The 19,855-nt window shown below is 37.4% G+C and overlaps 1 protein-coding gene across 4 annotated transcripts in view; it reads left to right on the forward strand.

Moving 5' to 3' along the window:
- The window catches only part of GRM8 (glutamate metabotropic receptor 8), an 846,721-nt gene extending 828,732 nt beyond the window's left edge, over positions 1 to 17,989 (forward strand). For 3 of the 4 annotated variants that reach the window (XM_070466210.1, XM_070466215.1, XM_070466217.1), the window contains exons 10-11: positions 10,501 to 10,802; positions 17,397 to 17,487. In XM_070466210.1, coding sequence (XP_070322311.1) covers positions 10,501 to 10,797 — 297 coding nt within the window. In that variant the 3' untranslated portion in view covers positions 10,798 to 10,802; positions 17,397 to 17,487. Of the gene's footprint in view, positions 1 to 10,500; positions 10,803 to 17,396 lie in introns of all 4 variants that reach the window. The other variant, XM_070466220.1, reaches the window with a different exon arrangement.
- The last annotated feature ends 1,866 nt before the right edge of the window (positions 17,990 to 19,855 follow it).

Raw genomic sequence — 19,855 nt, forward strand, 5'->3', positions numbered from 1 at the left:
CATTTCTTAAGTTGGAGAGGGATGTAGAGTTGAGCCCAGAGTTTCCATGTCCTGGTGCTGCATGCAAGACAGAAAAGAGACACAAATGTAAAGAACAGACTTTTGGACTCTGTGGGAGAAGGCAAGGCTGGGACGATATGAGAGAATAGCATTGAAACAAGAATATTACCGTAGGTGAAACAGATCACCAGTGCAAGTTCGTATGAAGCAGAGTACTCTAAGCTGATGCTCTGGGACAACCTGGAGGGGTGGGGTGGGGAGAGAGGGGAGAGAGGGGCTCAGGATGGTGGGACACCTGTGCTCCCATGGCTGATCATGTCAATGATTAGCAAAAAACACCACAGTATTGTAAAGTAATTAGCCTCCAATAAATAAATTTTTTAAAAATGTGGAGAACACTGACTTTGTCTTATTTACAGTTTAAAAGAGCACTTTGAGACTTCCCTGGTGGTACAGTGGCTAAGACCATGCTCCCAATGCAGGGACCTGGATTCAGTCTCTGGTCAGGGAACTTGATCCCACATGGTGCAACTGAAGACCCCACATCCCCAACTAAGACCCAATGCAGCCAAATAACTGAATAAATATTTTTTAAAAAATTAAGATATCATCATATGCGGTAGTTTCTTTCCTAGCCTAGGTACTGATCTGAAGGAAATGGGGCCCTCACATTTTCATATGTTTTGTAGCTTTAGAGTCTGATGTCATTTTCCTGTTGAAATTGCATGAGGTATTTCCTTAAAAGGAATTATTCATGCATTTATTTAATCTTTGGTTGCACTAGGTCTTCGTTGCTGTGTGCAGGCTTTCTCTAGGTGCCGTGAGTGGCGACTACTCTTCGTTGTGGTGCACAGGCTTCTCACTGTAGTGGCTTCTTTTGTTGCGGAGCTTGGGCTCCAGGCATGCAGGCTTGAATAGTTGCAGCAGACGGGTTCAGTAGTCGTGGCGCATGGGTGTACTTGCTCTGCATCATGTGGGATCCTTTCAGACCAGGGATTGAACCTGTGTTCCCTGCACTGGCAGATGGATTCTCATCCACTGTGCCACTAGGGAATTCCCCTGGGTTATTTCCTTTAAAAGTCAAATTCAAGAATAAGAATGCCTTAAAGAATACAGAAAATTCATGTATTCAGGCAGTGTTCTAGGTGTCATTTATAGAAGTGAATAAAATATGTCAACATCCTTGGACTCATGGAATTTTTATTCCAGTTAAGGGGAAAAGACAATATATAATTAGTAAAATATATAGACTTTTATGCTAGAAAATGTTAGATACTGAGGAGTGAAATAAAGCTGGAAAAATAAAGCTGGTGAAGGGGTGAGGGTTACAATCTTTAACTTCATGTTTAGGAAAGGATTCACTGAAAAAGAACAGTTCAGAAAAGAACACTTCCTGAAGGAAGTAAAGGGGTGGTCACCAAATTTAAAAAGCTCAAAGAAGAAGTGTGCTTGACATGTTTTAAGATTAGCCAAGAGGCCAGAATGGTGGGGCGAGAATGAATGAGGGGAAGAAGGGTGATCAATTCAGAGGCCCGTGTAGGCCATTGTGGGGACACCATCAATGAGAAATCATTGTAGAGTTTTGAGAGTAACTCAAAAACATTCTGATTTGTGAATGATGGGATTATTCTAGCTGCTGTGTTGAAAATCAGTCAGGTGATCAGAAAGAAGAGAACAAGAGCAGAAGAGACATATAGATGTCAACAGGACATCTTTTTTAAAAAATATTATTCATTTACTTATTTTTGGTTGTGCTGGGTCTTTGTTGCTGCTGTGCACACAGTTTCTCTAGTTGCAGTGAGTGGGGGCTGCTCTTCGTTGTGGAGCACAGGCTTCTCATTGCAGTGGCTTCTCTCACTGTGGAGCACAGGCTCTGGGCGTGTGGGCTCAGTAGTTGCAGCTTGTGGGCTCAGGGGCTCTGCAACATGTGGAATCTTCCTGGATCAGGGATCAAACTTATGTCCTTTGCACTGGCAAGTGGATTCTTATCCACTGAATCACCAGGGAAGTCCATCAACAGGACATCTATACTGAAAATCCAAATGAGAGATGATCTTGGCTAGGACCGATGACATACAAGAGGCGGAAGTACAAAATTATTCTATATAGATTCTGAAAGTGGAATCAACAGAATTCAGTCATAGTGAGAGGAGAAACATAAGAGAGAAGTCAAGAACAACTGGTGAGATGGAGTTAAGATGAGGAAACCACTGGAAGAAGTAGTTTAGGAGTGATGATGGGATGAAGATGCTTGTGAATCTTGTATCATATGTCAGATATATAAGAGGTGGGGTGTGCGACCCAGAAGGGCAGCTGAGCTTCCTAGGGGAATTCTGGAATTCAGTTCAGTTCAGTCATTCAGTCGTGTCTGACTCTGAGACCCTACGGACTGCAGCATGCCAGGCTTCCCTGTCCATCACCAACTCCCGAAGCTTGCTCAAACTCATGTCCATCGAGTTGGTGATGCCATCCAACCATCTCATCCTTTGTCACCCCTTCTCCTCCTGCCTTAAATTGGTCAGGATTTACATAGCTTTTAAGGCAGGACTACCTGCATAACTTGTGAGGTCCAGTGAAAAATGGAAATGGCAGGCTTCCTCATTCAAAAATTATTTAAGATCTCAAAACAGTGACAGAAGACCATTAAACCAATGATGATGTCTTTCCCAGGTGGCACCAGTGGTAAAGAACCAGGCTGCTAATGCAGGAGATATAAGAGACGTGGGTTTGATCCCTGGGTTGGGAAGATGCCCAGAGAAGAGAATGGCAATCCACTACAGCCTTCTTGCCTGGAGAATCCCATGGACAGAGGAACCTGGTGGGCTACATTCTATAGGGTCACAAAGAGTCAGACATAACTGAAGTGACTTAACATGATGTCTTTCCTAGTGAAGGAGTCTGAGAACAGACAGTACACCTGGAAAGCTGGTCCGATAGATAGACAGACAGACAGACAGACAGACACAGACAGAGATAAATGTCCAAGGACTGAAGTCTGGGATACATGCATGCTCAGTCGTGTCTTACTCTTTGTGACCCCATGGTATACGCACCAGGCTCCTCTGTCCACGGATTTTTCCATCAAGAATACTGGAGTGGGTTACCATTTCCTCCTCCAGGGGTTCTTCCCCTCCCAGGGATTGAATCTGTTGTCTTCTGCATTAGCAGGCATATTCATTACCACTGAGCCATCTGGGAACCCCTGAGGCCTGTGATACCTTAAGGTAATTATGTTAGTTATGTTAGAATAAGGAGGATCTCTCAGAACTGACTTAGGAGAAGATGCCAGCAAGGTATTTGAACTAAATGAAACAGAAACAATGATCAAATGATTAATATGGACTTGGGATGGTTCATCAACACTCAAGGTCAACCCAAAGAACTGGGTCATTGCCCTGTTGTCTGCTGTGTCCAGTTGTTAGGAGAGTTTTGATTAGCTTGGACTGTTGCATGCTAGGTTGATTTGAGGCTTTTATCACCCACAAGACAACTCCAGAGTTTCTCTATAAACTTATCTATCTTAAAAAAAAAAGATGTTTTAATCACTTCTAGTATTTAATGAGATTATTTTAGTCCACTGACCAAAGCCCTTCCACAAAGTAGAAGAAAAATCATTTATGAATACAGGTATCACTTTGGTGGACACACAGATGAGGGAGTAGATAACAGGGGTAGAGAAAGGCAGGCTTTAAACGTAAACGTAGCTTTCTCACTGGTCAGACTGTGTGTGAGGCAGCCAAATAGGACTTGGCTGGCTGGCAGAAAGTGAGATGAAACCATCCAGGGCAAGGCAGAAATATTGAGGAATAAATAATCTGTTTCTTATCAAATGGCATAAACCCATTTGGGGTGTTAGATTTCATAATAGTAGTTAGTTATGTAGGAATTGAAAACTTACCAGCTTGGATATCTGTAGAGTTCTGTGTGCAGGCAGCTGGTTGAAAGGCAAACACTGACCTGTCTCCTGAAGTAATATAACCTCTTCCCTCCTTACTTTTCCTGTAGTCTTTAGTGATTCTAGGTCACGACCTACATTGAGTAGATCCTGGATGTGCACACATGATTCCTACAGAGAATGATGAAGAATCTGTAATAGGTCCCAGAAAAGATGTCATGTTAATATGCCCTATTGTGCCATCTCCTCCCTGACTTAGCTAGACATCATTTAAATCTGTTTCAGTGCATCTGATTGCTTCAAGTACAAAATGTCCAGGGGTCATAGAGGCAGAGGGGAGTGACAGGCTATCAGTGGACATAATAGAAAAGACACTCCCCTTCCTCCAAGTACTAATATCTTGGAGTGATAGGGGGCAGAAGGTGGGGCATAAAAGAAGGATGGAAAGAAGAAGGTTACATTAACATATCCAGTACCACTGTCAGCATTTCTCAATGGATTTATGTTGGCTATAGGGAGTTAAATATAGTTCCCTCCTAATATAGTTAGGATATTCTGGTGAGCTGTAACGTTGATATAGAAAGCCAGTACACTGTTCTACTCCCTTTCAGCAAATAGGAGTTGACTTTGAGGCAAAATTTTGTTCTGCCTACTTTGAAGTACGATTACAGAAGCACTTTCCTTTATATCATATAGTCAGCGCAGGGCTGTCAGCTCCTCATTAAACTGTCTACTCTGGATAACTGACTCATAGACCACTCTCTTCTTCTATATTCCTGGAAGTATGCTTTGTTGGCAGCCTTTTAGATTCAAAGTTGTAGCGCAAATAATCTTTGTTGAGCTACTACTCTTTTGTGCCTAATTTTATAAAAATTATGTCATTTCATCTGTAACCTTTGTATGAAAAAGTACTATTTTTCTCCATTTTGGTGGCTCAGTGATAAAGAATCTGCCTGTCAAGCAGGACACATGTGTTCAATCTTTGGGTCGGGATGATCCCCTGGGGAAGGAAATAGAAACCCATTCCAGTATTCTCACCTGGAAAATCCCATGGACAGAGGAGCCTGGCGGGCAAGAGTCAGACACTACTTAGCAACTAAACTACTACCAGGCCATTCCACCTATTATCCTTCAATGAGAAAAGTGTTAATTTCCTCCATTCCATAGGTAAGAAATTAAAGGTCAGGGAGGAAAAGAAGATCTCACAACTGTTCAATTGCTAGGGACATTTTTTTAGAGTTCAGATTGTCACCTGGTGGGTGGACTAGGGAACTTTACCACCCACAAGGCACCTGTGGAGTTTCTCTGTAAACCTCTATATCTTAAAAAAAATTGTAAATCATAAGCACTGGTGCTGGAATTCAATTTTAGGTCTGCTTGATCATGTTTCTTCCTGACATGACTCAAATAATTAAACTATTCAACAGGTATAAAGGAAATCCGGGAGGTTTTTGGAAACATCAATCCTTTAATGTAATCTTTCCATTTCTTCTGAAATATGGGAGATACTAAAAGTCCTATCATCCATGATGCTAAGATGTTAGCATCTCTAGAATAACAGTAGGTGGTGGCATTTTGTTTCTTTGCTTATTTTGCTTTCACTGAGGTTATAATATATGTGCATTTTCATTTCATTACATATTCAAAGATGAAGTTCAAAAACTGTCTACTCACGGTCCAAAATCTTATTAACAAAGACTTGGCCATCATAACATTTAAGATTTTAGGGTATGATTTTGGTATAAATGCTTTTTATATGGTAAACTCATTAAAATTTTCATAAAAGCACATAAGTAAGGTCAGCCTTATGGCATAATTTGCAATCATAGTGACTAATGGAGAGCTTGAAACACTAAGCATCGTACAATTTGGCCTAATTCTATGTTTATTACATCTTCTATTGAGTTGGTTTGCTGAAAGGATAGGCTACAGTAATACATAATGTGGAAACCAGCATTCCAGAATCTACTTCATGCTTAATATTTAGCAAAATAAAATTTACTATATATTACAGAAACTATTCTGAAAAAGGGAAGAAATTTATCATGTATATTTATGATACCAGATAAAATTTATAAGACTTTCAAACTAGAAAGGTGTTTATGAATTGTTTGGTCTAGTATTATATGTTTTTAAAAGACCAGCAGATTAAGACTTATAAAAAGAATCCAAGTAATCAATGTGGTGGGCTTCCCTGGTGGCTTAGTGGTAACAAATCCACCAGCCAATGCAGGAGATGCAGGTTTGATCCCTGGGTGGAGAAGATCCTCTGGAGGAGGAAATAGCAACCCACTCCAGTATTCTTGCCTGGAAAAATCCCATGCACAGAGGAGGCTCGAAGACTTCAATCCATGGGGTCCCAAAAAAGTTGGACACAACTTAGTAACTGAGCAGGAGCATAATCAATGTGGATGCTCCTATCATTTCATGGCTGTTTGATCTCTGGAGGTATTTATGTTTGGTTCTTGTTTCTTTTTTAAGTTAAGTTGACTTGGCTAGGTCCAACTTGAATAAAACTGATGGTTACATATTTGACAGACTTTGAAATATTTATATCTGTAGTTTGCATTTGGCTCTATTTTTTCTTTATATCCTTTCTCTACAGCCCATTTTCTACATAGCCTTTCTGAAGCAATACTAGCAGGAGAATAAGTAGAAATCCAAAGAGGATTAACCAATGCAAGAGAAGCTTATGAGTATTCATAAGTTGCCTAAAAGTAGGTGGCATATCTTAGAGAGGTTTATGTGGTTTAAAGGCACATTGTCACATTTTAACAAGACCCTCTTAACTGTAGTAGATCTTTAGTTCTCTCAAATATAGTATGGGTTTTCACTTGTTGGCAGGTAGCCTAGTCAAAGCAATGATTTTTCCAGTAGTTATGTGTGGATGTGAAAGTTGGACTATAAAGGAAGTTGAGCACCAAAGAATTGATGCTTTTGAACTGTGGTGTTGGAGAAGACTCTTGAGGGTCCCTTGGACTTCAAGGAGATCAAACCAATCAATCCTAAAGGAAATCAGTCCTGAGTATTCATTGGAAGGACTGATGCTGAAGCTGAAGCTCCAATACTTTGGCCACCTGAGAACTGACTCATTGGAAAAGACCCTGATGCTGGGAAAGATTGAAGGCAGGAGGAGAAGAGGATGACAGAGGATGAGATGGTTGAATGATATCACTGACTCAATGGACATGAGTTTGAGTAAGCTCCAGGAGTTGGTGATGGACAGGGAAGCCTGGCATGCTGCCGTCCATGGGGTTGCAAAGAGTTGGACACGAATGAGCGACTGAACTGAACTGAGCCTGAGAGGTCATGACATGTAGTAATTTATCACTTTGCTGAGGGATGTATTTTCATGATGCCTCTATTGAGGCTGGCCACCCACTCCAGTATTCTTGCCTGCAGAATCCCACTGACAGAGGAGCCTGCTGGGCTACAGTCCATGGGGTCACAAGGAGTAGGACAGGACTGAAGTGACTTAGCATGCACATGCACAAATAGCCCAACCTATATAATCTGGATTCACATCTCATTATTTTGTGTTTCTCACTTAAAATGTCATCAATCCTGATGTCCATTTGACAGAGTGAAAGTTATAGAAAACATATTTTATATTATTTTTATAAATCAAGGGATTCTTGAAGATCTTTATATACTTGAAAATAATGGGTCATATCTAAGTAATTATTGTTGTTTAGTTGCTAAGTCATGTCTTGACTCTTTGTGACCCCTTGGACTGTGGCCCATCAGGCTCCTCTGTCCATGGGATTCTCTAGGCAAGAATACTGGAGTGGCTTGCCATTTCCTTCTCCAAGTAATTATTATTGTAATTACATTATGTATATAATTATTATGTAATTTCTTATTATATTACATAATTATTGTGTAATTATTATGTAATTTCTGTATTATGAGTGGTATCTAAGTAATTTTTATGTAATTTTTAGAGATATGTAAGGAAAAATGTGGATTACAGATCCTAAGGAAGTTTATACTCTAGTTGTATATTTTATATGAATATTACAAGGTTTACATAATTACATAGTTACACATTACCAAATGCTCCCATGTTTTTATTTTTCAATGCATTAGTGCTTAGAAGTAAAATAAGGACAATATAATTAAGATAAGTTTTATCATGAAAGACTTCCTGGAGGAGGTGAACTTTGAAACAAGCTAATCCTAAATATCCCTACATGATGGGTGTTCCCACACTCATGATAGGGTTTTAAGCAAAGCGCAGCCTTAGTGGTAGATAAACTGAACAGTAAACTCAGTAATCCATGGGATATGATTTCTCAGACAAGGACAGCCTCTTTAGTGGTGCCTGAAATTCTCTTCACAGGTTGGACAGTGTCTTATCTCAAGGCTTTGTCATCTGTTAATAGAAACAATCTCCCCTAGAAAAAGGCAGCCATAGGCTGATTCAAGTATTTATCCTTGAAGGTATATGTATTTTGAGCCTTTATTAAAAAGGACACAATTTGTTTGGGTCCTGGGGATTACCAGATGCAATCTTACAACTTTATGTTTTCATTGGTATCATTATGCGTGAACAGATATTAATGAAGATCATGTAGATGATAAAGGGATCTTTTCATAATCATAAAACAAACATGGCTACTTTGTAGCCTCAGTATTCCAACTTACTTGGGAAAAATTATCTTTTGAGCTCAGGAAATGAAAAATGTTAGTAAATCAAGGTTTTTATTTTTAAAGATGTGATATATTCATATGATAGAATATTACTGACTCTTAAAAAAAATAAAAGGAAATCTTGACATTTGTGGCAACATGGATGAACCTGGAGGACATTATATTAAGGGAAATTACCCAGATACTGAAAGACAAATGCCGCATGATTTCACTTACATGTGGAACCTAAAATTGTTGTTCAGTCGCTCGGTTGTGTCCAATTCTTGGTGACCCCATGGACTGCAGCACACCAGGTTTCTCTGTCCTTCACTATCTCCTGGTGTTTTCTCAAACTCATGTCCACTGAGTCAATGATGCCATCCAACCATCTCATCCTCTGTTGCCCCCTTTTCCTCCTTCCCTCAATCTTTCCCAGCATCAGGGTCTTTTCCAATGAGTTGGCTCTAAAATAGCCTAAATATTTTAAATATTTTGAAAATATTTTAAATAGGCAGACTCATAGAAGCAGAGAGCAGAACAGTGGTTACCAAGGGCAGGGGGAAGGAAAACCAGGGAGATAACTGTTCAAAACGTATGAACTTCCAGTTATGCAAGATGAATATGTGACTATAGTAAAATTACTGAATTGCATACACTTGAAATTTGCTAAGAAATTTGCTTAAACATTCTCACCAGAAAGTAAAATAAAATAAAAAGAATAAATAAGAGACTTCCCTGGTGATCCACTGGTTTAGAATCCGACTTTCAATGCAGGGGATATGGGTTCGATTCCTGGTTAAACTAATATCCCACATGTTGTTGGCAACTACAGCCATGTACCGCAGTGAAGAGCCTCAGAGCTGCAACTAAGACATGATGCAGCCAAATTTAAAAAAAAATGAGTGAATGAAAGAAAATGGTAACTGTGATGGATAAATTAATTAACTTGATTGAGATGGTTTCATAATATGTTCAGCAAAATATTAAGTTCTATACTTAAATATATAGAATTTCTATTTTTTTATTATACCTCAATAATACTGGGGAAGAGAAAAGATTAAAATACTATCATGTCTGTTTTCATAACAAAATGAAAAAGCCAAAAGCAATGATTTTATGCTTGACTTTTTCAGCTCATTAACCTCTAGATTGCAGAAAGAAAAATCTTCCAGAGGGCCGTCTCTTTGTAAGCACCAGAGTAGTCAATTTCAGTGAAATAATGATAAAAAATGAACACAGAGGGAGAACTCTCAAAATGCAGATGTTAAGACCCATCCCCAAAGGGCATATTTCAATCCTGGAAGGAGGAAGTCTTTCATTATTTTCTAAAAGCACCCACATTTATTTTGATCTGATGCTGTCATCTAGAACCCCCTCAGAATTATCCTTGGGAGGGAGAGGCAGTTAAAAAAATCAAGTCCTTATGACATGCTTGTGATTTATCAGGTTTGGCAGCTCAACTTAAGTCATTATGTGTAGATGCAAACACTAGTATTATTCAAGCAATGGTGTGAAATAGTGATGCTATGGACTATTCACTCCCACTCTATTTCTACTGTATATAATTTACCTTCTAGGTTAAGTTTATTGTTTAAAGGATAACGTTTGACCCTGGGATAACCCCCTGAAGAAGGTTTGTGTGACATAAGGTGTTAGTCTTTTGCTAGACTCGTTTTGTTCCTTTTCTTATATATGGTTAATTACAATCTAAGCAGGAAATTAAGCTCCATCAGCCTACTTGTTTTTTGGTCTGTTTTAAGGAATTGGGCTTTATCAATAATACAACTTTTTCCACATCTGCAGGTGGGGATAAAGGAATGTTTGACTATAAGTAAGGGTATTAATTAATTAATTTTAATAAGGATCTTTTAGAAGAGAAGCTGGAATAATTTCAGAAAATGGCCGTGTTATTTGCTGTATCTTAGGTCAGGCTTACCAACATTGATTCCTTTTTTTCTCTTTTCCTTCCTCAGATGTACATCCAGACAACAACACTCACTGTCTCCATGAGTTTAAGTGCTTCGGTGTCTCTGGGCATGCTGTATATGCCCAAGGTTTATATTATAATTTTTCATCCAGAGCAGAACGTTCAAAAACGCAAGAGGAGCTTCAAGGCTGTGGTGACCGCTGCCACCATGCAAAGCAAACTGATCCAAAAAGGCAATGACAGACCAAATGGCGAGGTGAAAAGCGAACTCTGTGAGAGTCTTGAAACCAACAGTAAGTCATCCGTAGACTTTCCGATGGTCAAGAGCGGGAGCACTTCCTGATAGATGTACGTTGAAAATTCTTCTACTGGTCTTGGGGACTGTACAACATGGTTCCAGGGGCATGGTGGTATCCACACACCATGAGACCATCACAGTGGTTAGAACTGTTTGGTTAGAACCAAAGGATTTCAATGCAAGTGGCTCCTCTCCAGAACATGAACATAGATACAAATTCTCTTTCACAAAGGATGGTGCTCAGGTCTCTCTTGTGAAGCATCAAAGAGCTTGAAGCTTGGAACTAGGCTCCATTTATAAAATTATCCTTTCATGTTCACTCTCCAAATGTTGATAGTTCAATATGGGTTGCTCTTCGTAGAATTAGCAATTAACTAGTATTTATGGAGCATGTTACCAAAGATCTTACACAAATAACATGTGTGTGTGCTAAGTTGCTTCAGTTGTTTTCAACTATTTGTGACCCCATGGACTGTGGCCTGCCAGGCTCCTCTGTCCATGGGATTCTCTAGGCAAGAATACTGGAATGGGTTGCCATGCCCTCCTCCAGGAGATCTTCCCCACCTAGGGGTCAAACCTGTGTCTCCTCCTTTCCAGGCAGGTTCTTGACCCACTGAGCCATCAAGGAAGCCCCTTATACAAGTAGACAATATGCTATTTAGGTATTTAGGGAAATGAGAAAACTTGTTAGCCAACATGTTAGGTTAAGTCATAGTTTATATTTGTTTCCCCAAAGTAATCCCCTTCTCTGACTTTCATTGATCTCTCTAATTCTTAAGATATATTCAGATAGAGTTCTTCTCTGAAAGCCTCATGACCCTGAAAATAGGACTCTTGCTACAACCACCACTCCACTTATCCTTTCCTCACCTATCTTCCTCTTCTCTATATTCATCCCTGAAGAAGCACATAATAATACATTATTACCAAACTAATCCAGTAGAGTTTAACTGAACTATTCAAGTCCATCTTGGTATCTATTGAAGAACAGCAAATTGCAAGTACGTACTGCAAATACCAGAAAGTTGAATACAGTGAGAGTGCACACACACACACACACACACACACACACACACACACACACACATTCTCTCTCAGACTTCTCCAGGAGGCTATATCTCCTATTCTCTCTACATTTGACATGAAATACAGGGATGATTGGGTTGATTTTAGCCGACTCAATTATTATAACAACTTAATCTGCAACACTGTCTACTTTAATGCTTATGTGAAGAACTATCCTTAGTAAATAAGCATGTATTAATTAAACTTACTGGCTTCAATTACTATCAGACTTCTTGGAATGATTGGCCAGATCCTCTAGGAAGATGACCTTCAGTTCTTGAATATCAAATTTATCTATATATCTATTCACTCTTCTACAAATGTGAACCCTTAAATAAGTACAAGAGAAGGCACAATAAGGATTGGTTTGGTATCAAATTGTTAAAACCACCTCTGATTATAGGTAGGGAATTGACTAATAGTGGAGCTATTTGGACATTTAGCAGAGGGTGTACTAAAACTACTCTCAAAGGCATTCTATCAGAGTAGAATGCTTGACTTGAGGGCAGAACTTGATGTGCTTTCCTGCCTTGAAAGCATCAGTGCAGGAAGTTAATACCTATTGTAGGATGTCAATAAACTACTGTTGACCAGTGATAGTTTGAACTCTGGCACATCTCAGTATGACTCACCAGAGTCTATAGATGCACTTGGTTTTTAATAGCAATTCAAAGAACTTTATATAATATGGTTGCAAATGGAAATAAACAAATATACAGTGAAGTAAATATCAGTTATCCTGGATTTACCTCTGGTACATAGTAAGGAAAAAAATAATCAACTTTTCCTACCCTTTTAAAAAATAAATTGGTTCCCTGAAGGGAAAATTTCTGGTGTTGATAAAGACTAATCCCATGTCATAGAAATAAGTCTAACACATTTTGTTTTCTTTCTATTATTTTCTATTGATGCTGAAATGGAAATTTCATAGCATGGGTACATTCCCTATTTCTTCTGAAATAAGAATGAAAGATTACAAAAGTGGAGCCTCTCTGGTGGGTAATCCTATAATATTCTGGAGGAGTCGAATGCTCACTTTTGAAAGGTGAAAGAAAGCTAAGGTGAATCAAGATAAAGTCAATTATGACCTCAAAGAAAGTTAAACTGTACTTTGTAGTTTTCATCTTTTACAGGAGTGGTTTAAGGTTGAATAAATTAGGCTCAGATAAAGTGATTACAGTTCAGGCATTCAAGAGTGTAGGAAATCTTCAGACATCCTTCTTCTATCCTACTCCCTTTAACCACTATTAACCTTTGCTTACTTAGACACCTAGCGACCATGGACCCCGTGGATGCCTATCCCCTCTGCCACATATACCAGTGGTTTGAATAGAGTCAAAAGTCTTTCAAAATCACAAACTCTCTAAAACTACCAAAATCTTGAAGAGCTTAAATGCAATATTTTTCTTCTATGAGAACATTTTATGTCTTTGGGAGTTTAATTGAAAACTGGAAAAATTTTGGCCGTTAAATTCTCTGTAACTACTATTGTACCTCCTTGGATTTGAAATACCTCCTTGCAAAACTGAGGGAGCCTATTTTCAATCAGTCCCAGGCTAGTTAATCCACTGGGACTGTGTCCATGTTGTTGCACTCTCATACTTTCTGCAATCAGACTTTTGATGAATCACCCTCAGTGCCATGACATAACAATGACATACAGTATAGTGTTTTGTAAACTATAAATCACTGTATAAAGGTAGATGTATCATTGCTGTCTTGAAGATATAAATTGGCCAGGGGGTCATAGAAAAGAGAAGACAAAATTCAAAAACTATTGTTTTAGCATCTCTATTTTTAATATGTAAAGGATTTTGCTAATTATGGCTCCTGTTTTACAGTTGGAATTTTTTTTTAATTAGCTGTGTATTTATGACATACATGCAATATTTTTTCTTTAACGTGATAGATCTCTACAGTCCTCATACTTAAGCCATTTCATCTTAAAGATGACTTGTTAATGCCTGAAATTCTGATCATACATGTAAGGTTTTAAAGCTTCTAGAGGTACACAGAATAAATAAAAGGAATGTGAACCTGGAAGATATACCAAATAAGTCCATGTTAATGATTGAATTTGCAGAATACTACATTTCACACGTAAAAAGGTCAAGTGTTGTTTCATAAAACTTCTCCTGAAAAGAGAGTTAGGAACAAAGTTGATATATATGAATTTTATCAACGGTACCCAATTAACAAATGCTGTGACATGGCAGCCCTTAAGCTCTGTTCATGCATAATTCATGAGAACAGCTGCCGTTGGAGGTAGATCCACTTTCTCTGGCTTATAAACCCAGCGTGTGTGCACAGGAAATACATTCTTGCTGCATTCAAACCTGATTTTCACAAAGCATATTCGTCATCAGAAGTATTACATTAGCTCATATGTATATCTCTGAATCCTTTATGTTCTGTAACACTTCTGGGATGAAGGCAAAAGTACCACTGCTGCCAAGAAAATCTGTAGACATACCTCCTTCTATTGAGCTTCACTCAATTGTGTTTCCCAGATACTGCATCTTTTTTTTTTTTTTTTTTTCCAAAAAACTGAGCATTTGTGGCAAACTTGCATTGTTGGATGATGGTTAGCATTTTTTAGAAATATTTTTGTCTAATTCAGGTATGTGCATTATGTTTTTAGACACACTATTATTACACACTTAATAAACTATAAGCAGAATTTTTTTTTTTTTTTTTTTTTTTTGCCATGCAGTGCCAAATCCCAGTGTGGGACTCAGTTCCCTGACCAGGGATGGAACTCGTGCACCCTGAACTGGGAGCTCAGAGTCTTAACCACTAGACTTTCAAGGAAGTCCTAACGTAACCTTTATATGCACTGCGTGTGTACGTGCCTATGTGCTAAGTCACTTCAGTCGTGTCCAATATGTAACAACCCCATGAACTGTAGCCTGGAAGCCTCCTCTGTTCAGGAGATTTCCCAGGCAAGAATACTGGAGTGGGTTGCCATTTCCTTCTCCAGGGGATCTTCCAGATCCAGAGATCGACCGAACCTGCATCTCCTGCATTGGCAGGCGGGTTCTTTACAACTACTGCCACCTAGGAAGCCCTTATATGCACTGACTTGCAAAAAACATTCACATGACTTGCTTTATTGTGTGCATTATCATTTTACCTAGTGGTCTGGCCCACAAAATCTAGATTGGTCTCTGAATAATAGAAAAGATAAGACTTAAAATTCAGAAGTGTTCAGAGCCTTACATCCCTTTTCTAATAAAAAAAAATTATGATTACTTTCCTTTTGTAAATTATAGTCTTAGTTCTCAGTAGAATTCTACCATCTTTTTCTGGAGGTCACTTCTAAGAGCCCAAAAAATAAAACATGAATTTCTAAAGAGGTTTAGAGTCTTAAAGTTGGAATGATCCTTGAAGAGTAACATCTGAATATCATCTTCATCAAGGTCTTTTGACTATTGTTCTTCTGTTACCTCCATAATTTTTCTTTCTAGCTATCTTCAAATCTGATAAATATTTCTGACATATTTAGTGATTAAATATACTGAATATGGCAAAAAGTTGAGTATTTTTCTTTCAGGGCCATTTTTTTAACTCATAATTTTTCTTCATCTTGTCAACAAAGACCATATGAAAGTCTTTCAAAAGCAAAGCTGAAGTATAGGTTTTATTTTCTTAGAAAATATTTAGAGGCATATGATAGCATTATACAAATAAGAAGGAAAAAAATTAAAAATGAAATAAAGACCATAAAAATCACTGTCCCATTATACACCAAACCAAATGGAGCAGACACCCTAGCTTTTAAAGGGTAAATAGAAAGAAAGCATTCCATATTGATTCTCTAAGAAAACTGCTGTTCCCCCACAAATCTCCCCTGCCTCTGTCCTCTCAAAAACTCAGTGTTATGGATTGTGTATCATTGATGACACTGAGGCCCTGTAACCTGGTTTAGTGATGTTTTTACACTCATTTTGTAAAGAGGATGCAATTTAAAACTAACTCTAAGATCTATTTCCTTTCAATTGCACGTCAATAATAACCTAATGTGAGCAATATAGAAAGATATGCAGATATGTCCCACCTGTTTTTGGCATGAAGCTCATAATAGTCAATGAAATAACAATAGCAAAAGCATCTACAACTAGCACATCCTGGGCTACTTGCTTTAATTTTACTGATTATGGTCTTTAGGTAATGCTGGTTCTGATAAAAAATTATCTGGTCAATTACCAGAGTTCATGTACATTAAAGTGGAATGAGTAATCACTCATTATTTCAGAGAAGGAACTTTACAATTTTCTTATTCAATGTTCAAAAGTAAATCACTCTCTAAAAAAAAAAAAAAATGTTTCACTGTGAATTGGATTTATGTAGTGAAATGCATAGGCTTCCTTGGGGTCTCCATCGTAAGGAATTTGCCTGCCAATTCAAGAGATGAGGGTTTGATCCCTGAGTTAGGAAGATCCCCTGGAGAAGGAAATGGCAACCTACTCCAGTATTTTTGCCTGGGAAATCCCACAGACAGAGAAGCCTGGTGGGCTACAATCTATGGGGGTCACTAAAGAATCAGACACAACTTAGTGACTAAACAACAAAGTGAAACATATACGTTTAGTATTTTTTCTTCTTTTTTCTTATTCATTCCAGAGTTCCACTGAAAAGTAGAACATCACATTTGAATTTTAGAACAGAGATTTATTCCATCACAGCTTTCAAAAACACAAAGGAATTATCTGGATTTAGACTTGTATTTCTGAAATTTAATTATGAATATCAATTTGACTTAGAATATTTTCTTGTTCATACCTATTTAATAATCTTACAATAATGGGTTTTATTTCACAGTAAGCTGGTACCAGAAAAATTAAATATTAATTTGCTTCTTCAAGTCTTTATTTTTTAAACATCTCCATTTGTATCCTTTTGATGAAGTGAAAGTGAAGTCGCTCAGTCGTGTCCAACTCTTTGCGACCCCTTGGACTGTAGCCTACCATGCTCCTCTGTCCATGGGATTTTCCAGGCAAGAGTACTAGAGTGGGTTGCTATTTCCTTCTCCATGAAACCAGACCATAAATATGTGTTGGCAATACATTTTAATGCATTCACTTTTAGAGTTTCAAAGTATTATATTTAAATAAAAGATATATTCACTCTCAAAGCATGACTAATTATAATGACTGACCCTTTTCTGGTCATCAAGCAGGCTCAAAAAATTGATGTCTTTAATGTGGATTATAAAAAAAAATCTTTTTTTATTTTGCAGGATATAGAATTGATCTGTTCTTTCATTTTTTTACACTGTAAATCTCTGTTAATCAAAACACACATTAAATAGAATTTCACCTAACTTTATTAAACACCAAGGTGTTCATATTTTTAATTTTCTGCTAAATGTGTTTATTATAAATGAGACTAGTGGTTTCACAGATCAAAAATTCTGCTTTTTATTTCTACAGCTGTTGAATTCCTACCATGTGGTTTAAAATAACATGTTGTAAAGACCACATATCATAAGAAGTCACTTTAAGATTTGAATTTTAAGATCATTTTAGCAAACTGATATATTATCCTGTAATATAATTTGTCTTAATTTGTCTTAACAGCTTCCTCCACCAAGACGACATATATCAGCTACAGCAATCACTCAATCTGAAACAGGGAAATGATACAATATGAAGAAATGTGGTATGCGATCTTAAACAATGAACGTGACACCACCAACACTCACTCCTGGAGATCTCTGTAGACTACAATCAATCAAATCAATAGTCAATCTTGTAAGGAACCAAAAGTAGCCACAAGCCAAAAGTATTAATAATAGGGAGTGGAGAAACCCGTTTTATACAAAACCAATGAGTGTCAAGCTAAAGTATTGCTTATTCATGAGCAGTTAAAAAAAAATCACAAAAGGAAACTAATGTTAGCTTGTGAAAAAAACAAAAACAAAAACAAATGCTGTTGAAATATGAAATAAACCTTGTCTGATGTTATTCTTGTAAGTATTTTTCTGTGATTGTGAGAACTCTCGTTCCTGTCCCACATTGTTCAACTTGTATAAGACAAAGAGTCTGTTTCTTGTAATGGCTGACCGGATTGAAGCCCTGGGTTGTGCTAAAAATAAATGCAATGGTTGACGCATGCAATTTTTTATACAAATAATTTATTTCTAATAATAAAGGAATGTTTTGCAAATGTTGAGAGTTGTTTTGTTCCAGTTTTAAAGCAGGGAAACCTCTCTCCAGTTAGCACTTCTGCTGTTATTTAACTCCTGCTGTAAAAGCCCTGATGTGCCAAGAAAATACTACTTCCTCGAGGAATGTGTTTTTGTACATTTCCTTGTATATGAAGAAGATTGTTTTTTATTTCTATATCAAAAATAATTATTTGTGTAAGACTTTGTGACAATTTCAAGATTTATGTGGTAGTTTTTCATAGTAATTGCCTCTTTTCTGAAGAGTCAAGCAGTAGTTTGAGGTCAATTGCTTCAGGTTATCCTAATTAACAAATGATGAGTTAAACATTAAATGTGACTTGTGAGAATGTAATCTGAAAGTCATCATCTAAAAGTATATCCAAGTATCCCTGAAATTCTCCATTTTCTAAGTCAAACTTTTACATAATGAAATAGTCCAAGGTGTATAATATTAACTTTTTCTTACCTGGACTTGGTGTTCAATGAGATCAATGAAGTAATGACCCTTACCCAATACATTCCTCAAAGCACAGAATTAACATATTTATTCCCTTGGCATCACTAAAGAAACCACAGTCCAGATAACATGTTAATGCTTTCTTATTTTCCAAATGAAAACATTCATTGGTTCATAGAACAGTATCATTAAAGAGAGAGAAAACAGGGAGCCTGTGTCATGCTAATAAATCATGCTAGGATGGCTAAAAGGAGCCTGTTAAAGACTTCAAATCTGCTCCCATTTTTATCATGGGTACCTCTTATCTACACAGTCCCAGACATCCATCAAGTCAATGGGTCTCTACGATCATTTTGTTAGTAAATGTTCTCTCTGCTGAGTTAGCTTGGATGGCTCATTGCACTCCTTACAGATATAAAGAGCTATGTGTGCTCTGTAACTTCAACTAGGATATTGACAGTCACTTTATTTAATATAGAGGGTTGAAATAGAATAGTTCAGGCACCTTCAATACAGAGTAACATTTCCTAGATCCCAACCCAGAGAGCTGCATACAGAAGGAAATGGGTACTTATTGGCCTCTTGTTATAGTATCTGTTGCTTGTAGATAATATGTAAATCAAGAGAGAGTATTATTTTCAAGTTTTCAGATAATCTGAATTACTGATAAATGCAATCCTGTAATCAGGATTGTAAACCCATCTCTAGGTGTACCTTTCTAGATAAGACTCAGTTTAAAATAAAATAAACTCATAACTACATATTTAATATATTTTATTGTGCCATGTAGCTCAGTAATAGCTAACCAAGAAAATTAATTATGATCATATTTTAATTTTTAAATGGACAGTTTTCTTTGTATTGGAGATTACTATCTATTTTTACAATTTTTTAAACTAGTAAGTATACAGACGTTTGGTTGAGGAAAAAAAAATGCTTGAATTTTGCAAGCCTTGTATTTCATTCAGAGAGCAAAATTCAAGTATACATTCATATTTTTGTTTAATAATTGACTCTAGTCAGGGTAAGTGAATGCAACAGAGTGATTATGAGAGAAAAGCTGGACCAACGGTGGGTTTTTATTATTATGATGACTTTTTCCTTTTAAGGCTTTAGGAAGAAAAATAAAACATTAAGCCAAATTCATGACATTTCCAAATTGTTTTTCCAGTTGCAAACTTACTAATGGGTTGTCTTTCCTAAGTACTTTTGTAAATAATTGATATTTCTTTGGTGTTCTACAAATTTTTATTTAGCTCATGATAGTTGGGAAGATCTAGAGAAGGAAATGGCAACCCACTCTAGTATTCTTGCCTGGAAAATCCCATGGACCGAGGATCCTGGTAGGCTACAGTCCATGGGGTTGCAAAGAGTCAGACACGACTGAGAGACTTCACTTTCACTTTCATAGA

This window comes from Odocoileus virginianus, chromosome 1 (assembly GCF_023699985.2).
Source record: "Odocoileus virginianus isolate 20LAN1187 ecotype Illinois chromosome 1, Ovbor_1.2, whole genome shotgun sequence".
In the NCBI taxonomy this organism is placed as follows: domain Eukaryota; kingdom Metazoa; phylum Chordata; class Mammalia; order Artiodactyla; family Cervidae; genus Odocoileus; species Odocoileus virginianus.